This window comes from Myotis myotis, unplaced genomic scaffold (genome assembly GCF_014108235.1).
Source record: "Myotis myotis isolate mMyoMyo1 unplaced genomic scaffold, mMyoMyo1.p scaffold_m19_p_2, whole genome shotgun sequence".
Lineage (NCBI taxonomy): Eukaryota > Metazoa > Chordata > Mammalia > Chiroptera > Vespertilionidae > Myotis > Myotis myotis.
In genome coordinates this window covers 210,304,063-210,319,976 of record NW_023416324.1, presented here as the reverse complement: position 1 = coordinate 210,319,976, position 15,914 = coordinate 210,304,063, and the positions used below count along the sequence as shown (strand labels likewise).

General features: G+C 51.7%; 1 protein-coding gene across 1 annotated transcript in view; it reads left to right on the top strand.

Annotated features, from left to right (window-relative positions):
* Positions 1 to 1,595: 1,595 nt before the first annotated feature.
* The window catches only part of SLC37A1 (solute carrier family 37 member 1), a 44,755-nt gene continuing 30,436 nt past the window's right edge, over positions 1,596 to 15,914 (top strand). The window contains exons 1-5 of the mRNA XM_036351437.1: positions 1,596 to 1,723; positions 5,015 to 5,238; positions 12,536 to 12,617; positions 14,171 to 14,303; positions 14,940 to 15,018. Coding sequence (XP_036207330.1) covers positions 5,183 to 5,238; positions 12,536 to 12,617; positions 14,171 to 14,303; positions 14,940 to 15,018 — 350 coding nt within the window. The 5' untranslated portion in view covers positions 1,596 to 1,723; positions 5,015 to 5,182. The remainder of the gene's footprint in view (positions 1,724 to 5,014; positions 5,239 to 12,535; positions 12,618 to 14,170; positions 14,304 to 14,939; positions 15,019 to 15,914) is intronic.

The following is a 15,914-nucleotide window of genomic DNA, read 5'->3' as shown; positions in this document are numbered from 1 at the left end:
ATAAGTGAGGATGAAGAGGGTCCACAGTGCCCGGAAGTGCAGTGAAGATGGCTGGAGAGAACAGAATGCTGACCTGCCTCAGAGTTCGTGCTCACTAGGAAAGGCTGGGGTGGGAAGGGCCAAGACAGAAACACCGACACGTGAGAAAGCACTTGTCTTGGAAACTGCAGAGCCATCCAGAAGGTTTGGGCAGGAGGCTGCAAACATGAGCTCAGGCCTTGCTTTCCAGGTACTAAAGAATGTGCTCTCCTTCCTGCAGGCGACAGGGATCCTGAAGGGTGTCCAGGAATGACAGAATCCGACCTGCTTCAGGACAGCAACTGGAGGCAGCTGGGAAAGCTCTGCCTGAGGGAGAGCTTGGAAGTGGGGAGGCTGATGCCCAGGTTCCGGGAGAGCGGAGGAGCCCTGAGCAGACTGTGGTGTGAGCCAGATGGAAGCAGACTGGGCTGGTTTGGGCATCCCCAGGAATAGAGCGTTAGGCGAAGGAGGAGAAGGAATTGGCCGAGAGAGGAATTCCACAGAAAGAGTCCTTGCCAAAGAGAGAGAGAGAAGTCCAGAGGCCCTGGGCTAGGGTAGGAGGCACCCTGTTGCTGTACCTTGGGGCCATAATGAGGCCGGCAGGTTTCCTTTCTGCATAAACACTTCTCAAAAGCATAAAGAAGGGGTGCATTTGACATGACCCAGCTCAACCAACAGGAAAAGGTATAAGGGTGCTCTGGAAAGGGGGGAGGGGCCTATAAGGCCTGGCAGGGAGGAGGCCTGCCTAAGGGGTGCTGGGCAGGGCAGTGTGCCTCGAGGTCGAGGGCACTGTTCATACAGACCTTTTGGAGCACTTACAGCCTGGCCTTGGTGGGTTCTAGCCTTAAGGATTGTTTTAATTAGGGGCAGTCTTTCAGGAATTTTGTGGCAAGGTGTTTTTCTGCCTCTCTTTGCCCTCCCTGGGAGCTGGGACCTGGCTGTGTTGGACGCAGTGTGTGCTGGGAGTGCTCTGTGGGAACCCCCAGGCTCATCTATGATCCAGACCTGCTCAGGGCTGCCCAAGGTCAATGTTTGGCAAGAAGCGAGAGTGGAATTCGGAAAGGTGTTCCTGGGCTGATACTGGGTTGACGTGGGAACTGTCTGTGAGGCCCCAGCAATGGTGGGTGTCAGTGCAAGTGACTGGGGCCAGGCTGGAGTCCAGAACAGCCGTGTGAGCTGCATGCCACGCGTGTACAGGTGTGATGGAAGATGGTTCAACACAGCCTGGCTGTGGCCCCATGTGCACTTAGTAGAGCGCCAGCTTCATGGTTCTGACCCCTGAGAAGGGGCAGCGGACGGAAAGGCTGGGAGGCCCAGGCGGCCCCCTTTGGCTGGTCCTGGCTTCGCGGCCATTAGGTCAGACCTACCTTACGGACACAGGGCCTTTGGGAAGCTCCCGGTGGCCAGTGGAGAAATGCCAGGTGCAAGGACACAGGAGGCCCCAAGAATCCGGAGCGTGAGGGGTGGGGATGGCCACAACCGGCCCGGGCACCCCCAGGGCTGTTTGGGATCCCGGGCCGCCCCGAGGCCTGGGGAGGACCAGGCAGGGACTGGAGGAAAGGGGAGGGGCCGAGCCGCTGCCACCGCCCGCCGCGCCCGCGGCCGCAGGAAAGCGAAAGGGCCGCAGGGCCTCGCACCGCCCCAGGAAGTCGCGAGCAGGAAGCTCCGGGAGCCGGCCGGCTGCGGAGCGGGCCCGGCGGCGCAGGTGAGGCGCGGGGGCTGCGATCGATCCACGCGGGGACCCTCCTCGCCGCCTGCACCTGCGGGGCCGCGGCCGCGCTGCACCTGCCGCCACGGGCGACAGGCGGGGACGCCGTGGGCAGGGGCGCCCGCTGCCCGCGCTGTGGGGGCGCCGCGCCCGTGGGACCCAGTCCCTGCGCCCGGCTCCCCCTCCGCCCGTCTTTGTGCTGGTCCGTGGCCGGGCCGGGCGATCTCGTTCTCCGAGGCCTTTGGAATAAGGGGTCCCGAGGCGCGGCGGCGCCCCTGCCGGCGTCCCGGGCTGCGCGGAGCCGGCATCCAGGCAAGTGGACGCGAGGGCGCCGGGCTGGGCCAGAGCCGCGCGCTGGTCCCCGGGCAGGAATGGCACGAGCTGTCGCCGGGTGCCTTCCCACCCGCCCCGGCCGTGATAACAGTCAACAGCCGGTGCCCTGGGATAGGGCCGGGGGAGGCCCGCGCATTGTCCGCCGCGCTGTGGGGACGTGGGCGTGCCCGCCGGGTCCACCTGCGCCGGGACCGGCACCGGAACGAGCCGCTCGGAAAGCCGCCTGGAGGCTCCGCGTCAGCACCCGGGCCTTCGGGTTGTTTGTTGAGCGGCTGGTTCCGAGCCCGTGAGTCTCCCAGCCAACACGGGCGACAGCGCCTTCTGTATTTGTAGGGCGCGAGGCGCCAGAAAGTGCCCAGCCGCCGGCCACCGCCGCGCGCCGGTTTCCTTTCTCCCAGCTTCAAGCTGCCTCAGCAGGCGACTGGAGACGCATTTGAATGGAGGACTCTGGAAAGTCTTCTAAAGGCTGAACCCTAAGCCTGTCTTTCCTTTATTCTGCGGGGCTCACTACCCGGAAAGCTCGCCTGACCTTGAACTTAAATTGTGTGAGGTGGTTTGCGTGGGCAACTAGCCCAGATTTACCCCCGTTGCTCGCTCCTTAAACTCCCTTAGATCCAGCTTGCCGGCTGCCCCAAGCCCTGGCTCCTCGCACCTGCTGGGCCTGCACTGGCCTTGGTCCTAGGGGAGGAGAGGGTGCGCTTTTGTATTTAAGCCTCAGGGAAGCGCTAGGGCCATTGTCATTCATAGTTCACCTGGAGCAGAGCCTTTAAAGCACAAACCACAGAAAGTGTTTTCTGGAAAGGAAGTTGTTCCTCTCTCAGAACACGTTTTGGGGGGACATGCAGTTCTCACCCACCTTTGCCTTAAAATAAGATCCACTGGAGAAAGTGTGTCTTTAATGGGCCCTTTCAAACACCCGTGGGCTGGTTTGAGTACCCACAGCCGCGCTGCAGCTCTGGGAAGACCTTCCACCTTACTCTGGCCTTTACTTTGGAGTCTCACTGTTTTCTTCTCCGGAGAGCACAGGGCTCTGCTCTGGCTGCACGGATCACCAAGGGGGAGTCTGCGGGTGCCCCCCCCCCCATGCTAACTTCCCTCGGGCCATTCCTAATGGTTGACTAGTTGGGCTGTTGGGAAGACAAGTAGAAAAACGTGTGTTTTGCACATTTTCATAAAGATGCTCTAATGGGTGTTTCCCAAGCTGCTCTCTGACCACAGAATGAAACCGATATTCTGACACTTTTCCCTGTTGTGGTGGTGAGGTCCAGGGGCGCCCAGTGAGAGCCATTTTTCAAAAAGCCCTCTGATGTGCTTGGGCCCTGTGCCCACAACAGGTCAAGTCAAATGATTCCCAGTTCTGCTGCCCTCTCCTTGAAGGGGCTGGGCCGCAGGAAGTGAGGTGGAGGGGGAGGGGACTGAGGGAAACTGGACTGACCAGATTTGGGCCCACTTGGTCTAGCAGCTGGCCTCATTGTTCCTCTGGGGTGAGCACAGGCTGCCTCTTCCTCGGAATGGCCGTGGGCTCACCTACGGAGGCCTCGAGGTCCCGCCTGCACTCAGTGGAATGATTTGCTGAGGGCACTGCTCGCGCTTTGGAGGAAGAGGACTCATGACACTGAGCTCTTTTTCTTTAATTGTTTAAAGAATTACATAGGTCTCCTTTTCCCCCATCGACCCCTCCCTGGAATGACACTGAGCTCTTAACACCCCACATGTAAACTCACCGTCTTCACGTGCCCTGATTGCACTTACCATGAAGGCTGTAGCACTTGCTCTCACCTGGTTTACAGGAGGAAGAGCCCGCACAATTTTAAAAGAAAGGAAGCTTTTCTTCCCACTGCTTTTCCAGCACCATCTGGATTGTTGCTGCTGTTACAGGTTTGACCAGAATTGAGTTGAGGTTGGTTGGTTGATTTAGTGATGGCCGGAATGAACGCAGGGAATGGGTCTAACTGAAAAGACAGGCACTTATGAATCTAAGTGTAAGTCCTCCAGATCTGAACTGTTTGCTGTTATTTGTCTGTTACCCCAAGGAAATGTTTTGAAGACATTAAATAAATATCAGCTTCTTTAAATCAAGATTAGTGTTTACTCAAAAGTAGCTTTCTTTTTAAAAATTATATAACCTGTGATTTTTCAGTGAGTGTAAGACAGAACGGCCCATGCTCTGTATACCCTGGGAATTGTGTTATTTAACACATTGGTCCAAAGGCTCCTTGTTTCCAAGTGTAAAAGAATGAAAACTGCGACAAGCCATGGCTCTGGGACAGGAGACCTGCCTGGTGTGCTGGGGCCCCTTTTCGGTTTGGGGGGCACCCCTACGCATTCCTTTCTGCCTTCAGCTCTGCCTTCAGAATGGGGTCATTTCCCATGGCCTCTGAGGTGGCCTCAGGAGAAACAGAGAGGCAGCTAAGAGGTGAAGTTCATTCCCTCAGCTTTAGATGCATTTTGATTCAGTTGCAAAGCCACAATTAAATGATTGGTTTGATGGCCTGCCATCCTGTCCAGGCCACATTCCCCTCTGTTATTGTGGCTTAGCTGTGGCCAGGTCCAGCGTGGGTGGAATGGAACACGTCCGGTTCCCTGGCCTGCTCTGTAACCACTGGGCGCATACTGGGTTCACGTGAATGTCAATATTCTGTAGAGTATTGTGATTAAGGTTGAATGGGTTGATCTCTAGATGCCTTCCAGATAGAGATGAACTCAGTGGTTCTTTTTATATCATCAGAACATCATGTGAAATTCAGTTCAGTGATCTCTGAACAAGCCCCGCCCCCTCCCGAGGCAGACGCTGTGCTGCCACCTAGTGGCCCTGGCGGTGGGCATTCCCATCACCCGGGAAGGCCAGCTTTGATCTGTGCTGGCTAACAACTGTATGGGGAGTTTCTCCTGCCCGGGACTCCAGGGTGCCATTGTCAGCACCCCTGACTTTTCAACTCCTCTTTCTCATTGTAGAGACCTAAGCCTCTGCATAAAGGAGGAGGGGGCTCAAGCCGAACAGGACATCTCCGCTTCCTTCCCAGCCTGTGCGAGTGCAGAGACGAGAGAGACTGGGAGCCAGGACTACTAACCTCTTTATGAAGCGTCTGATTTCGTGGCCAAAGCTCTGAGGTCCACGTGTAAATGGCTCGACTCCCTGCCGGCATTCGCTTCATCATCTCATTCTCCCGGGACCAGTGGTAAGTCCTGGCGGCTCTGGCCCCAGCATGGCCCTGAGTGTGGGCGAGGGCCACTGTGCAGCCGGCTCTCCCCGGGTTCATGATAAAATGCACAGGGATGCTGTCCTCCCTGTAACCATGGAGTCACTGAGCGGTGGTGGAAGCTGTGAGGAACGTTGCCATTGTCCTCCGTCTTTGGCTCTGGCGCTGACAGGTAGCATGTGGACTCCTTCATGGTCTTCAGTGGGTTCTGTAATAATCACAGCTCCCACAGAAAAATGACCGCCGACCACTGACAGGGTTATAACATGCCTGTGAGTGAAAGAAGTATATGAACTCTGAGCTCAATGAGTGGCCTAACTGGGGCAGAGCTCCCAGAGAGAAAGTGAAATCTTAACAAGTTAGATGCTGACCAGAAGGCAACTTTCTCTTCCGAGACACCCTGCTTGTGTGCTCTGAGAATCCTTTTCCGGGAAGGGCGGGAGTGGTCATGAATTCCGTGCCCCTTGGAGGAAGCCGATGGTGAGGGCAGAGTCTAGAGCTGGGCTCTCTGGCCTCTAACCCACAGTCTCAGTGGTGTCTCCCCTCCTGATCTTATTTGGGAAGGAAAAGTTTTCCTCTACCCTCTTTGGTTCCGTAATTGGGAGCATGCAAATAAAACTGACAAAAAGATTCACAAGAGAAAAGAAACAATCACATATATATAGGAGTTTATAGAAAAATGTGACTCCAAGAGGTATTAGAATTTGGGGCTAATATGCCACATTAATGGGGGGAGAGGAGGAGGACAGGGGCACTGATGGGAAAGCAGATGACTTTTTGGAAATGTACGTGGACCTTAGGAGAATAGACGGGAGAGATGATAATGTTGGTAGTGTCTGTGGGTGTGATGTGGACACTTCTCACTTTCAGAAATGAGTCGGTCTCCCCTGTGTCCTCCCAGGGAGGGACTTGGGACAGTTGAGTTCTTTCGGGGGCTCTGCTTTTAGACAGATAAGAGATTTCAGGACCGCAAATGCTTTCCCCTCAAAATACTTTTATGCCCTAGTGGCGTATTCTGGACCCCTTCATCTCATCACGACAACCCATCTGTGGCCTCCACACCCTTTGCATCTTCTCAGGCCTCTGCTGGGTGTCAGGTGGGACTTCAGACATGTCATTCTTTCCAGAGCAGTCCCCTCATTGACTCATTTCATGCCTACTGCAAATCTAGCCACAAGTGCTCCAACACTGACCTTTTGTTTGGGGGGAGTTTAGCTTCTTGGTTTTATAACTTTATTTTGATATAATTTTCAAACTCACAGAAGAAAATTAAAAGAATGTTACAAAGAACTCCTGTGTATTACAGATTCTTATTTTTTTTTTTATGGGTGAGCCCTACAAAGATAGAGCAGTGCTTCTCAAACTTTAGTGAGCATGTGAATCACCCAGAGAACTTGTTAAAATGCAGGTTCTGACTCATAGGTCCGGCGGGGGGGGGGGGGGGGGGGGGCCTGAGAGTCTGCATCTCCCAGGCGATGTGCCCTCAGTCCATTGGCCACACTTTGGGTAGCAAGGGTACAGAGTATTTGTCTCAGTTCTCTTCCATCTCTGCCTCCAACTTGCTCTTTGACCTTTAAAAGTTATTTTTAGCTGAGACTTAGCAACCCTAGAGAGACTGGCTTTAACATTCCTACGAAGGACATTTTCTATGTGTTTCTACCCAGCACACCTGCCCCTTTCTAGCTTCACTTTGACATCCCTCCTTTGTGTGCAGTTGGGATAGGCAGGTGAGTCTCAGGACTTTCCATCTTACGGAAACCAGTGAAGGCCCTCAAGGCCGAGGCCTTGTTCCCAGGACCTTCCTCGAACAGCGCACAGTGCAGGTGCAGCAGGAGGCAGGGCGGAATCAGGGGCAGGGGTGTGGAGTGGGACTACAGGTCTCTCTCCTGGGCTTTGAATCTCAAGTACAGCGACCTAGGGCAGCTTTGAGGCCTGGGCTCCACCTGCAAACAAATCCAAAGCACTGGTGTTTTTTGCTTCTACGTGCATGTGCGTGCGTGTGTGTGTGTGTGTGTGTGTGTGTGTGTGTAAAATGCCTTATGAACATTTGAGAGTAAGTTACAGACATTATGTTGTTTTATTTCTAAATACATCAGCAAGTATTTCCTCTAAACAAGACATTCTCATATAGCTACACACACAGATCAAAATCAGGAAATTTAACACCAATTAGGTTCTATCATCTAATCCATAGTCCATATTCAAAATCCTACCAGATGTCCAATAATGTCTTTATAGCTTTCTTCTTGGCCCAGGATGCAGTCCAGGGCTGCACACTGCATTTAGCTGTCCTGTAAGTTTAATCTCCTTTCATCTGGACTGTTTCTTGGCCTTTCTTTGTCTTTTATGACCTTGACATTTCTGAAAGGTACAAGCCTTTTTTTTAATAGACTGTCTTTTGTTTGGTATGTATCTAGTATTTCCTCCTGATTAGATTCAGATTTTGTCAAGAACACCACAGAAGGGAAACAGCTGCTCACTGATGGCGAAGGAGTTAAAAATATGGGCAGGGAGGGACTGAATGAATCGTGTGGTATTGGATAGGAATTAAGAGGAACTGGTGAGAAGGCAGGGGAGAACTAGATATGTATGCCTCTGTGTGTGTACGTGGTGTGTGTGTGTGTGTGTGTGTGTGTGTGTGTGTGTGTGTAAAATGTCCTATCCCTGCCCACCAAAGGCCCTGGGAACAGCAACACACTACAGCACTGAGCACCCCTGGTGCCAGATCTTGGTGTCTATGTGCCGTTTCCCATGGAAGGAGCTGGACATCTTCGGAAACTGGGCTATGTCAGCTCTGGGGCAGGGGAAGTAAGGGGAGCCAGGAATATCTCATGCCAGAAAATAAGGGTGTGCTTAAGAACAAAAGGGCTCTCGCTGCCAAGTCTGAGATGAGTTGATATTTAAAATAAATGATACTAGTAATGGATTATAGCCTTTGAATATCATTGGAATCCAGTGAGTCCACGCGGCTATAATTCAGTAAGTGGGTAAGCGGGAGGAAGGAAAGCCCTTCCCCACAGCAGAAGGGCAGCTCCTAAGGACTCGGGAGTGTCCGTAACCTGGACAGCCAGTCTGTCACCACTGGCAATGCTTCGTTTAGGCGAGCATCACCAAGGGACGCACAGTCTTGGGGGAAAGTTGGAGGAAGAGCTTATTTACTTAATCTCAAAGTGTGTTCCCACAAATTCCTTACTAGTTACTTAGAGAGAAAGGTTATAGCTTCCCTAAGGGGCGGGGGGGGGGAGGGGTGTCTGGCAGGCAGTCCCTTAACCAAGTGATCAGGGCTGACGTCACCGAAGTCATGTGCCTCCCTAGGATGCTGTGAAAAGGACTCGCATCACAGCTGTATGGTTTCATTGTTTCTAAATTAAGGGTGTCTTTGGGCTAATTTCGGTGCCAAGTCAGACTGCTCAGTGACTCTCATCTAAAGCATTTGTGTATTCCTTATTTGCATATGACTGAGATAAATACCACGCAAAGGAGGAAACACATTCCGCATTGAGTCTTACCATGGAGCAGGCTGCTCTTCAGCTGGGAGCATTTCTAAGGAAGCTTGGAAAGTGCACCTGTCCTGTGCCATCATTGTCAAGATGGGCTTTTTTTGCTAGAAACTTGGGATTAACCCAAACACTCTTCCTGCAGTATTGGTAGATGCAGAGAATGCTGGAGTCAGGCATTACTGCACAAAGTAAGTGAGACACTGATGAATGAAAGGATCCGATCATTCATTTTTAATTGTGTTTTCTTAATATTCACAAGCCTAAATGTAACACAGAACACAAAAGCAGAGGACTGTATTAGTGTCCTAGGGCTGCTGTAACAAAGTATCACACACTGGGTGGCTTAAAACAACAGACATGTATTCTCACCGTCCCGGAGGCCAGAAGTGTGAGATCGAGGTGTCAGTAGGGCCACTCCACTGCGGGCTCTGGGAGGAGTCCTTCCTGCCTCTTCCAGCCTCTGGCAGTGGCTGGCAGCCCTCTGCCCTCCTGTGCCATTGTCACAGGGTCTTCCTGTCTGTCCGTCTGTCTCTGTGTCTTCACGTGGCTTTTTAAGCATGTCAGTCACTGGACTTAGGATCTCATTGGATTTGAGGTCATACATGAGTTAAGTATGGCCTCAGCCTAACTAATTACATGTGCAAATAAAGTCGCATTCTGAGACTTTTAGGTGGACATGAATTTAGGGGGGCAGTGTGCAATCAGTACGAGATGGATAAAGAGAAACAAACATCACCCAGAATCCTTGCCTGGTGAATGATAAAGGAAGAAAGACAATGAAGGTAGAACCACAAAGTGGCAAAGGACTGAGGAGGGTTAGGACTTTAGCCCGTAACCCAAGATGATCCCGCAGAAATAAAAAGGGCCTCGGAGGGAACCTGGCAACCTGCTGGCTGAGTCATCAAGGTATTTCACTTCCACCCAAAACCGAACTGAACATTCAGTTCAGCTGGAAACGGATGCTGCTCTCCTCTGTGGCCACGTGTTCATGGAGGGTCCCTGGGCATGTGCTCTGCTCGGCATCCCTCAACGAGGCCCAGTCCTGGAACCACCTTTGTGCTGCCAGGCCCTGTTAGAGAAGGGGCAGGGGCCCAGGGATGGAGATGGAGGCCCAGGGAAGGGGGCAATGGCCCTAGGATTGCCACTACGTTTCGATACCCTAGACATCTTGACTACCTGAGAATGCAGGTGTATTCGGGTCCCAGGACTCTTTAGACATTGTCTGAACATATGGAGGAGCTCTTCAGTTCTGGGTTATTTGTTCTATTTTATAAATATGTGAATATGTTTAATAAAAATAGAATATTTATAAATAGAATACTCTATGTGGGTAGAGAGCATGAACCCACGGCCCATTTAAGTAGAGCTACTTTCTCAAAGTCCTTCATAGCTGGGTGGTTATGAACTTTAGATTCTCCTGGTAGGTCCCATACCTGTCACCAGACTCTTCCTTCATACTCGGATTTAGGGGCTGTGAAGGTAACCCAGTCTGAGGACTTTTTCAAAATACTCCTTGTGGAGATTGGAAAAGGGATCCCTGTACCCAAATGGGGGCAGGTCAGGGTCCCCATAAGGCTGCACTCACCCTTGTAATTTACATCTAGTGTGGACAGAAGTAGCCAGCGAATCTGTCTGTGGGCTGGAAATTTGGGTATTGAGGGCTTACAGAGTTCCGATGGCCTAGAATCTTCCTTTGCTGGCAACTTCAGGCACATAGGAGCCTAGAGTTAGGTGGGATAACAGAGCTTCAGGCAAAGAACTGAGAGAATGTCATTCCTGACTCAAACAGGTGGTTTTCAGAAACATAAGGACAAAGGCCTGGACTTTGGGACAAACCCCCTGTACCTGCATAGTCTTTGTCCGTTGGGATAAAATATGCACTCATTTCTGGTCATTTTACTTTTTCCCTATCTGGTCCTTGGCCTGGGCTTGGAGAGCGAACGATCCTAGGAAAACCCTCAGTGTGTGTTTCCTCGATGAAGAGGGCACGTGCGGGCATGTCGTTTCTCATTCCTGGAGTAGTTGCTGAGTGTTTTCCTCTCCCTAAGGCACAGGTATCCTGGCAGTTAAAGGTTCTAGTCCCTTGGTCCCGCCAACCTTTTTTCCCCACCTGAAATATGACCTTTTTTTTTTTTTTAATCCAGAAATATTTATTTGTCCCCTTCTGGCCAAAGAGGCAGGCATCCCTAGGATTCTGTGTTATTGGAGGAAAGCTGCCCTTGAGGTGTCAATCACAGCTGTAGATGGAGCCTGGGGGAGGGTCCCAGCACCACCACGGCCAGTGGACATGGCTTCTCTGTGGACTGGGGCCCCTCCTGCCTCTTTCCTATCTCCCCGCCTCTGTCCTGGGTAATTAGCACTCCGAGCCATCACTCCACTTGAAAGTCACCGGCCTTTCCAGGCCAGAAAGAGGATGAGTTCTTCAGGGTGAGGGGCTGGGTCTCAGGGCACAGAAGGACCTGCCCTCCTGGGGGGAGCCCCTCTCATTATCTCTTGCTAAATACTTTTTCCTCCTGGTGTATTTTTTCCCCTTAAGGAATGTTTTTCCATACTAGCATGATTCAAATTTTTAGACTGGAGTGAACTTTTATCTTCTTACTAAAGTATCTTTTTTTTTTTAGATGCCCATATATTTCAGCACTCCCCCTCCCCCTCAACCCCCACCCTGCGACTGCTTTTCTCATAAACCAGAAAGAGCAGCAGGGCTTTGGCCAGTATTTTTATGCATTGGCCTTATTCATAGCTTGTCAGCACCACTCGGTTTTTCTCATTGAGGTCAGTGAGATATTTGTGTCTCTGCCTTGCTTGTGTCCTTCGGAAAAGTTGCATAGAAGCTAAAAAGTAAAAAATATGATCGTCAGTGCCCAGGATAGCCGCTTACAAGAAGCTTGCAGTTAATTTTGTTTCAGACTACAGAATCATTCCTTTCTGTCTGCTTTGTAAACATGTGTTCATCTTCTGAGTCCCAGATTTCTCTTTTGATTATGGTGTTGTTTTTGTTGTTGTTGTTGTTGTTATTAATCCTCACCCAAGGATATTTTTCCATTGACCTTTTAGAGAGATTGGAAGAGAGAGGGAAAGACAGAGAAACATCAATGTGAGAAGAACACATTGCCTCCTTCACACCCCCAACCAGGGCCCGGGCCATGGAGGAGCCTGCAACCACCATATGTGCTCTTGACCAGAATCGAACCCAGGACTCTTTTGTCCACAAGCTGATGCTCTATCCACTGAGCCAAACCAGCTAGGGCATTTATAGTGGGGTTTTTTTAATGAATGTTTAAATAGTTTCAATTTGGACCGAACAGAAGTCTCATTTTTAAAATATAATATTATAGTGATACTAAAGGCCCAGTGCATGAAATTCATGCACTCAGGGGGGTCCCTCAGCCCGGCCTGCATCCTCTCGCAGTTTGGTGGCCCTCAGGGGATTTCTGACTGCTGGCTTAGGCCCCCTGCACTCTCCAGCTGTGAGCCCAGCTTCTGGCTGAGCAGCACTCCCCCTGTGGGAGCACACTGACCACCAGGGGGCAGCTCCTGCATTGAGTGTCTGCCCCCTGGTGGTCAGTGCACATCATAGCGACCAGTCGTTCCACTCTTAGGGTCAATTTGCATATTAGCCTTTTATTATATAGGATGATCAATAGGATTCAATACTTGATGATGACTGAATGAATAATATGCAGCATAAGAAAATTTAAGAGTTACAGTGGCCATGTATTCCTCATGCAGCTCATGTTATTGGGCGTCATTTCCTACACTGTTTTGTGTTTCAGGTATCGAACCTTCATTTTCATTTTGACATTTTTGCTGTATGCAAGTTTCCACTTATCTCGAAAACCTATCAGCATTGTTAAGGTAAGAAATCATAAAACACTTAGTCTCTTATCCTGCCTGTAATCTCTGTAAGGAACTAGTCACTTTAAGAGACAACTGACAAGGGGGGGAGGGGGGCAGGGAAGGTAAATGGGGAAAATGAATTATGTAGAAGCAAGTTATTTTGCAGCTTTGCTTTTTAAGTTTCTCTTTTCTGAATTTAAAATGTTTTAGGATTTATACTTTCGAAGGTAGTGTACTCTCAGTAATATTAGTTGACAGTTTCAGAATCCTAAAGTATAGTTCAATATTTATTCTTGTGTGACTTTTCTCTCCAAAACATCCAATCCTAAATTGTTCCCAAATCGCTTCTATGATCATCATGCTTTGACCCTGAGTTGGGCTGTGGTGGTGACTCTTCATTATTCTTAGAACGCGGAGTTCCTGCTTGCGTGATGGGCGGGCAGGAAGCTGTTAAACTAGCATTTAACTAGACTTTAAGTAAAGAAGATTCAAGTAGATAATAGCCTACATAATAGCCAGTTAAACTTGACTTTGAGTAAAGAAGATTTTATAGCCTACATAATAGCCAGTCATAACTTGGGGAAAAGCAAGATAATTTTCTGACCCTGTTGGAATTCCATCATTTTGCCTATAGATTGTCAACAGACTTGGGTGGCATTTGACTCTTTATTGTAGGAGGAACAAGGAAATTGTCCTTTGCCAAAGACAGCTCATTACAGATCGATTGTCTCTCCCTCACTTTCTCATCGTTGGCAGGACACTGACCCAGGACTAATTCTGTTGCCCTCTGCAGCCTTTCCTCCACTCCCTGTCAGTGGTCTGCTGAGGAAAGCTATTTGGCAAATAGCTACTTAGAATTTGTAAAGCAGAACCCTTGGCTAGATTTTTAGGGCAGTGCCCTGGTGATGATGACACAGCCACATGAGCACAGAGTGAATGAGTCCCATGCACCATGCTCACCCAGGAAATCATCACCTGGTCGAGCTCTGGCCCTTTGCCAACTCCCAGAAGGCTCCTTGTGCCCGGCCATGGTAATCAAGGTCGCCATGGAGGCATTTTCCTGTCCTTGAACATCATAAATGGAAATAGAGACCTACCCTTGGAGCTCCTTTGTGTCAGGCTTATTGTTTGGGGGGGTATCCTATTCGTTGCATACTATTCTCTTGTATCACCGCAGCGTTTAGCCCAGCCATATAGATCTAGCGAGATGAACCCATTGGTCCATTCTGGGCAGGTGGCCCAAGGATGATGGGCAGTGGCCCAGGATGACGGGGCAGGCGGTCTGAGGATGACAGGCAGTCAGCGTTCAGCTGCACTGCTGCTCTGAGCAGTCCTCTCTGGTGCCCTGGACATGCTGTGTTTGCTCTGTGTGCTCAGGAGCGGGTCTGCGGGAGAGCCCGGGAAACCATACCTGCCCGCATTCTGTGGTCCCCAGGCCGACTGCCCCACAGTGACATCCTCCCCTAGAGCCAGGACCCCTAAGAAGGCTGGTAAGAGGGGGGCACTGTTCTGACTCTGCACCCCTGCTGAGTGCCCTTTCTCTCTGGCCTCTGTCTCCGTGGGTGTCCCAGGGTGAGCTCCACAAGTACTGCGCTGCCGAGAATGAGGCTGAAGTCAGAGTCAACAGCCAGAGCCAGAAAGCCAGCGCCCTCCCCTCTCCCCAGCTCCCAGACAATGCAACGGACTGCGGCTGGGCCCCGTTTGGTGAGTTCTCTGTTCCTGCAGCTCTGAAGTGGGCTGTCCCCACAGGGAGGGTTCTTCCACCGCGGGCGCTGGGATACGCTGGCGTGGCCCACTCCTCCGGCTCCTCCAGCCTTGCTAATTCAGCACAGTGCTCATGTCCTCGAGGGTAACTGTGTCCAGGGAGCTGACCTACCACAGTCCCACTCCCCCAGCCGCTGCTCTGTCACGGGGCCTGTGTGCAGAAGTGTTACCGCCGAACAAAGATCCTCTCAGTGGGGACATCTGACCACGGTTTGCATGTCGTACTTGTCAGAGTGGGAAGTTAAGGCGCACAGAGCACAGACTGGGGGTGGAAGGGAGAGACTACCGAGGCCTGGTGCGGGGCTGGCCCAGGCGGGTGCTGGAGGAAATGAAGAAATGGATGCTCACCCTGAGGCAGGAGGGTTTATCCACACAAACAGGGACTGCCTAGTGGTTGTTTGGAATGTGGTGGCTGTATTTCTGTTTGCCAAGCAGCCCAGCAGCACGCATCCGCCACATTCTCCATCCTCCTCGGAGAGCAGAGGTTCTGTGTATTGTTGCCCCTGGGGAACGCTCACTGACATTGAGTGACAGCTAAGCACCACTCACCTCCGCCTGTCACTTTTCACCGTGCAGATCAGGACAACTACCAGCAGCTGCTTGGGGCCCTGGACTACTCCTTCCTGTGCGCATACGCCATCGGCATGTACCTGAGGTAGGTCCGCCTGAGCTTGCGGGACCCTGGCCCGTGACACCATTCCATGCAGAACCTTCTCAGGTGCGTGCGCCAATGAAGGCAGGATGCGTGACACTAGGCCCCGCCTGCAGGCCCCTTACCTGCCAGTCTCTTCTCAGAGACCAGGAAAGAGTGAGAGCCGGTGCGCACTGCTGGGCAGGGAGGACTCTCCACGATGCCTTCCTGGCCTTGGGTTTCGGACACACGGCAAGCCCTGCTGGGATGTGGTCGCTTAGGAGCAGGGCGCTGGTGGTGGCTCCTCGTGATGCTCAGCAGAGCGCATCCTCGCCTCTGCTTTCCGGGGCCGCCATCTGTTTACGTGTCCCAAATCCCTGAGTCCACGGTTTGCCAAGTGTGTGCTGCACGTGTCCACCTGGACAACCTGCTCAGCACACACAGGCTCCTCACCTGAGCGCAGGGGCTGTGCGGGCGAGGATGCAGAGACACTGCTGGGATCTGAACCCCGGCTCCACCACCTGTTCATGTGGCCGTGGGCAAGTCCCTGTACAGCTTTGCACACGGGGGAAATAGTCGTTCTCACCCCAGAGGACAGGTGGGGCTGAATGCGTTAATGCATGCAGGGTGCTCGGCACGGTGCCGGCGCGTGGCGCATGCCCAGCGTCTGCCACACGTGATTACTCTCCTGGGTTCTCCTTGCTCCCGTTCTTGAACGGACTAGGAAGGCGGTACATGTTAAATGAGTAACAGGACATGTTGGGGGCGGGTTAAATACTGGAATGATGTCAGTCCAGCCGGGTTGTGGGGGAAATGAGCATAATAGAAAGTAAGGCCTTTAGCCCAAGAGGTTTTTGTTTGGAGACTGAGATCTTTAGAGATTCGAGAATCTCGGGGATTCTGTCCATGTTGAGCCTCTT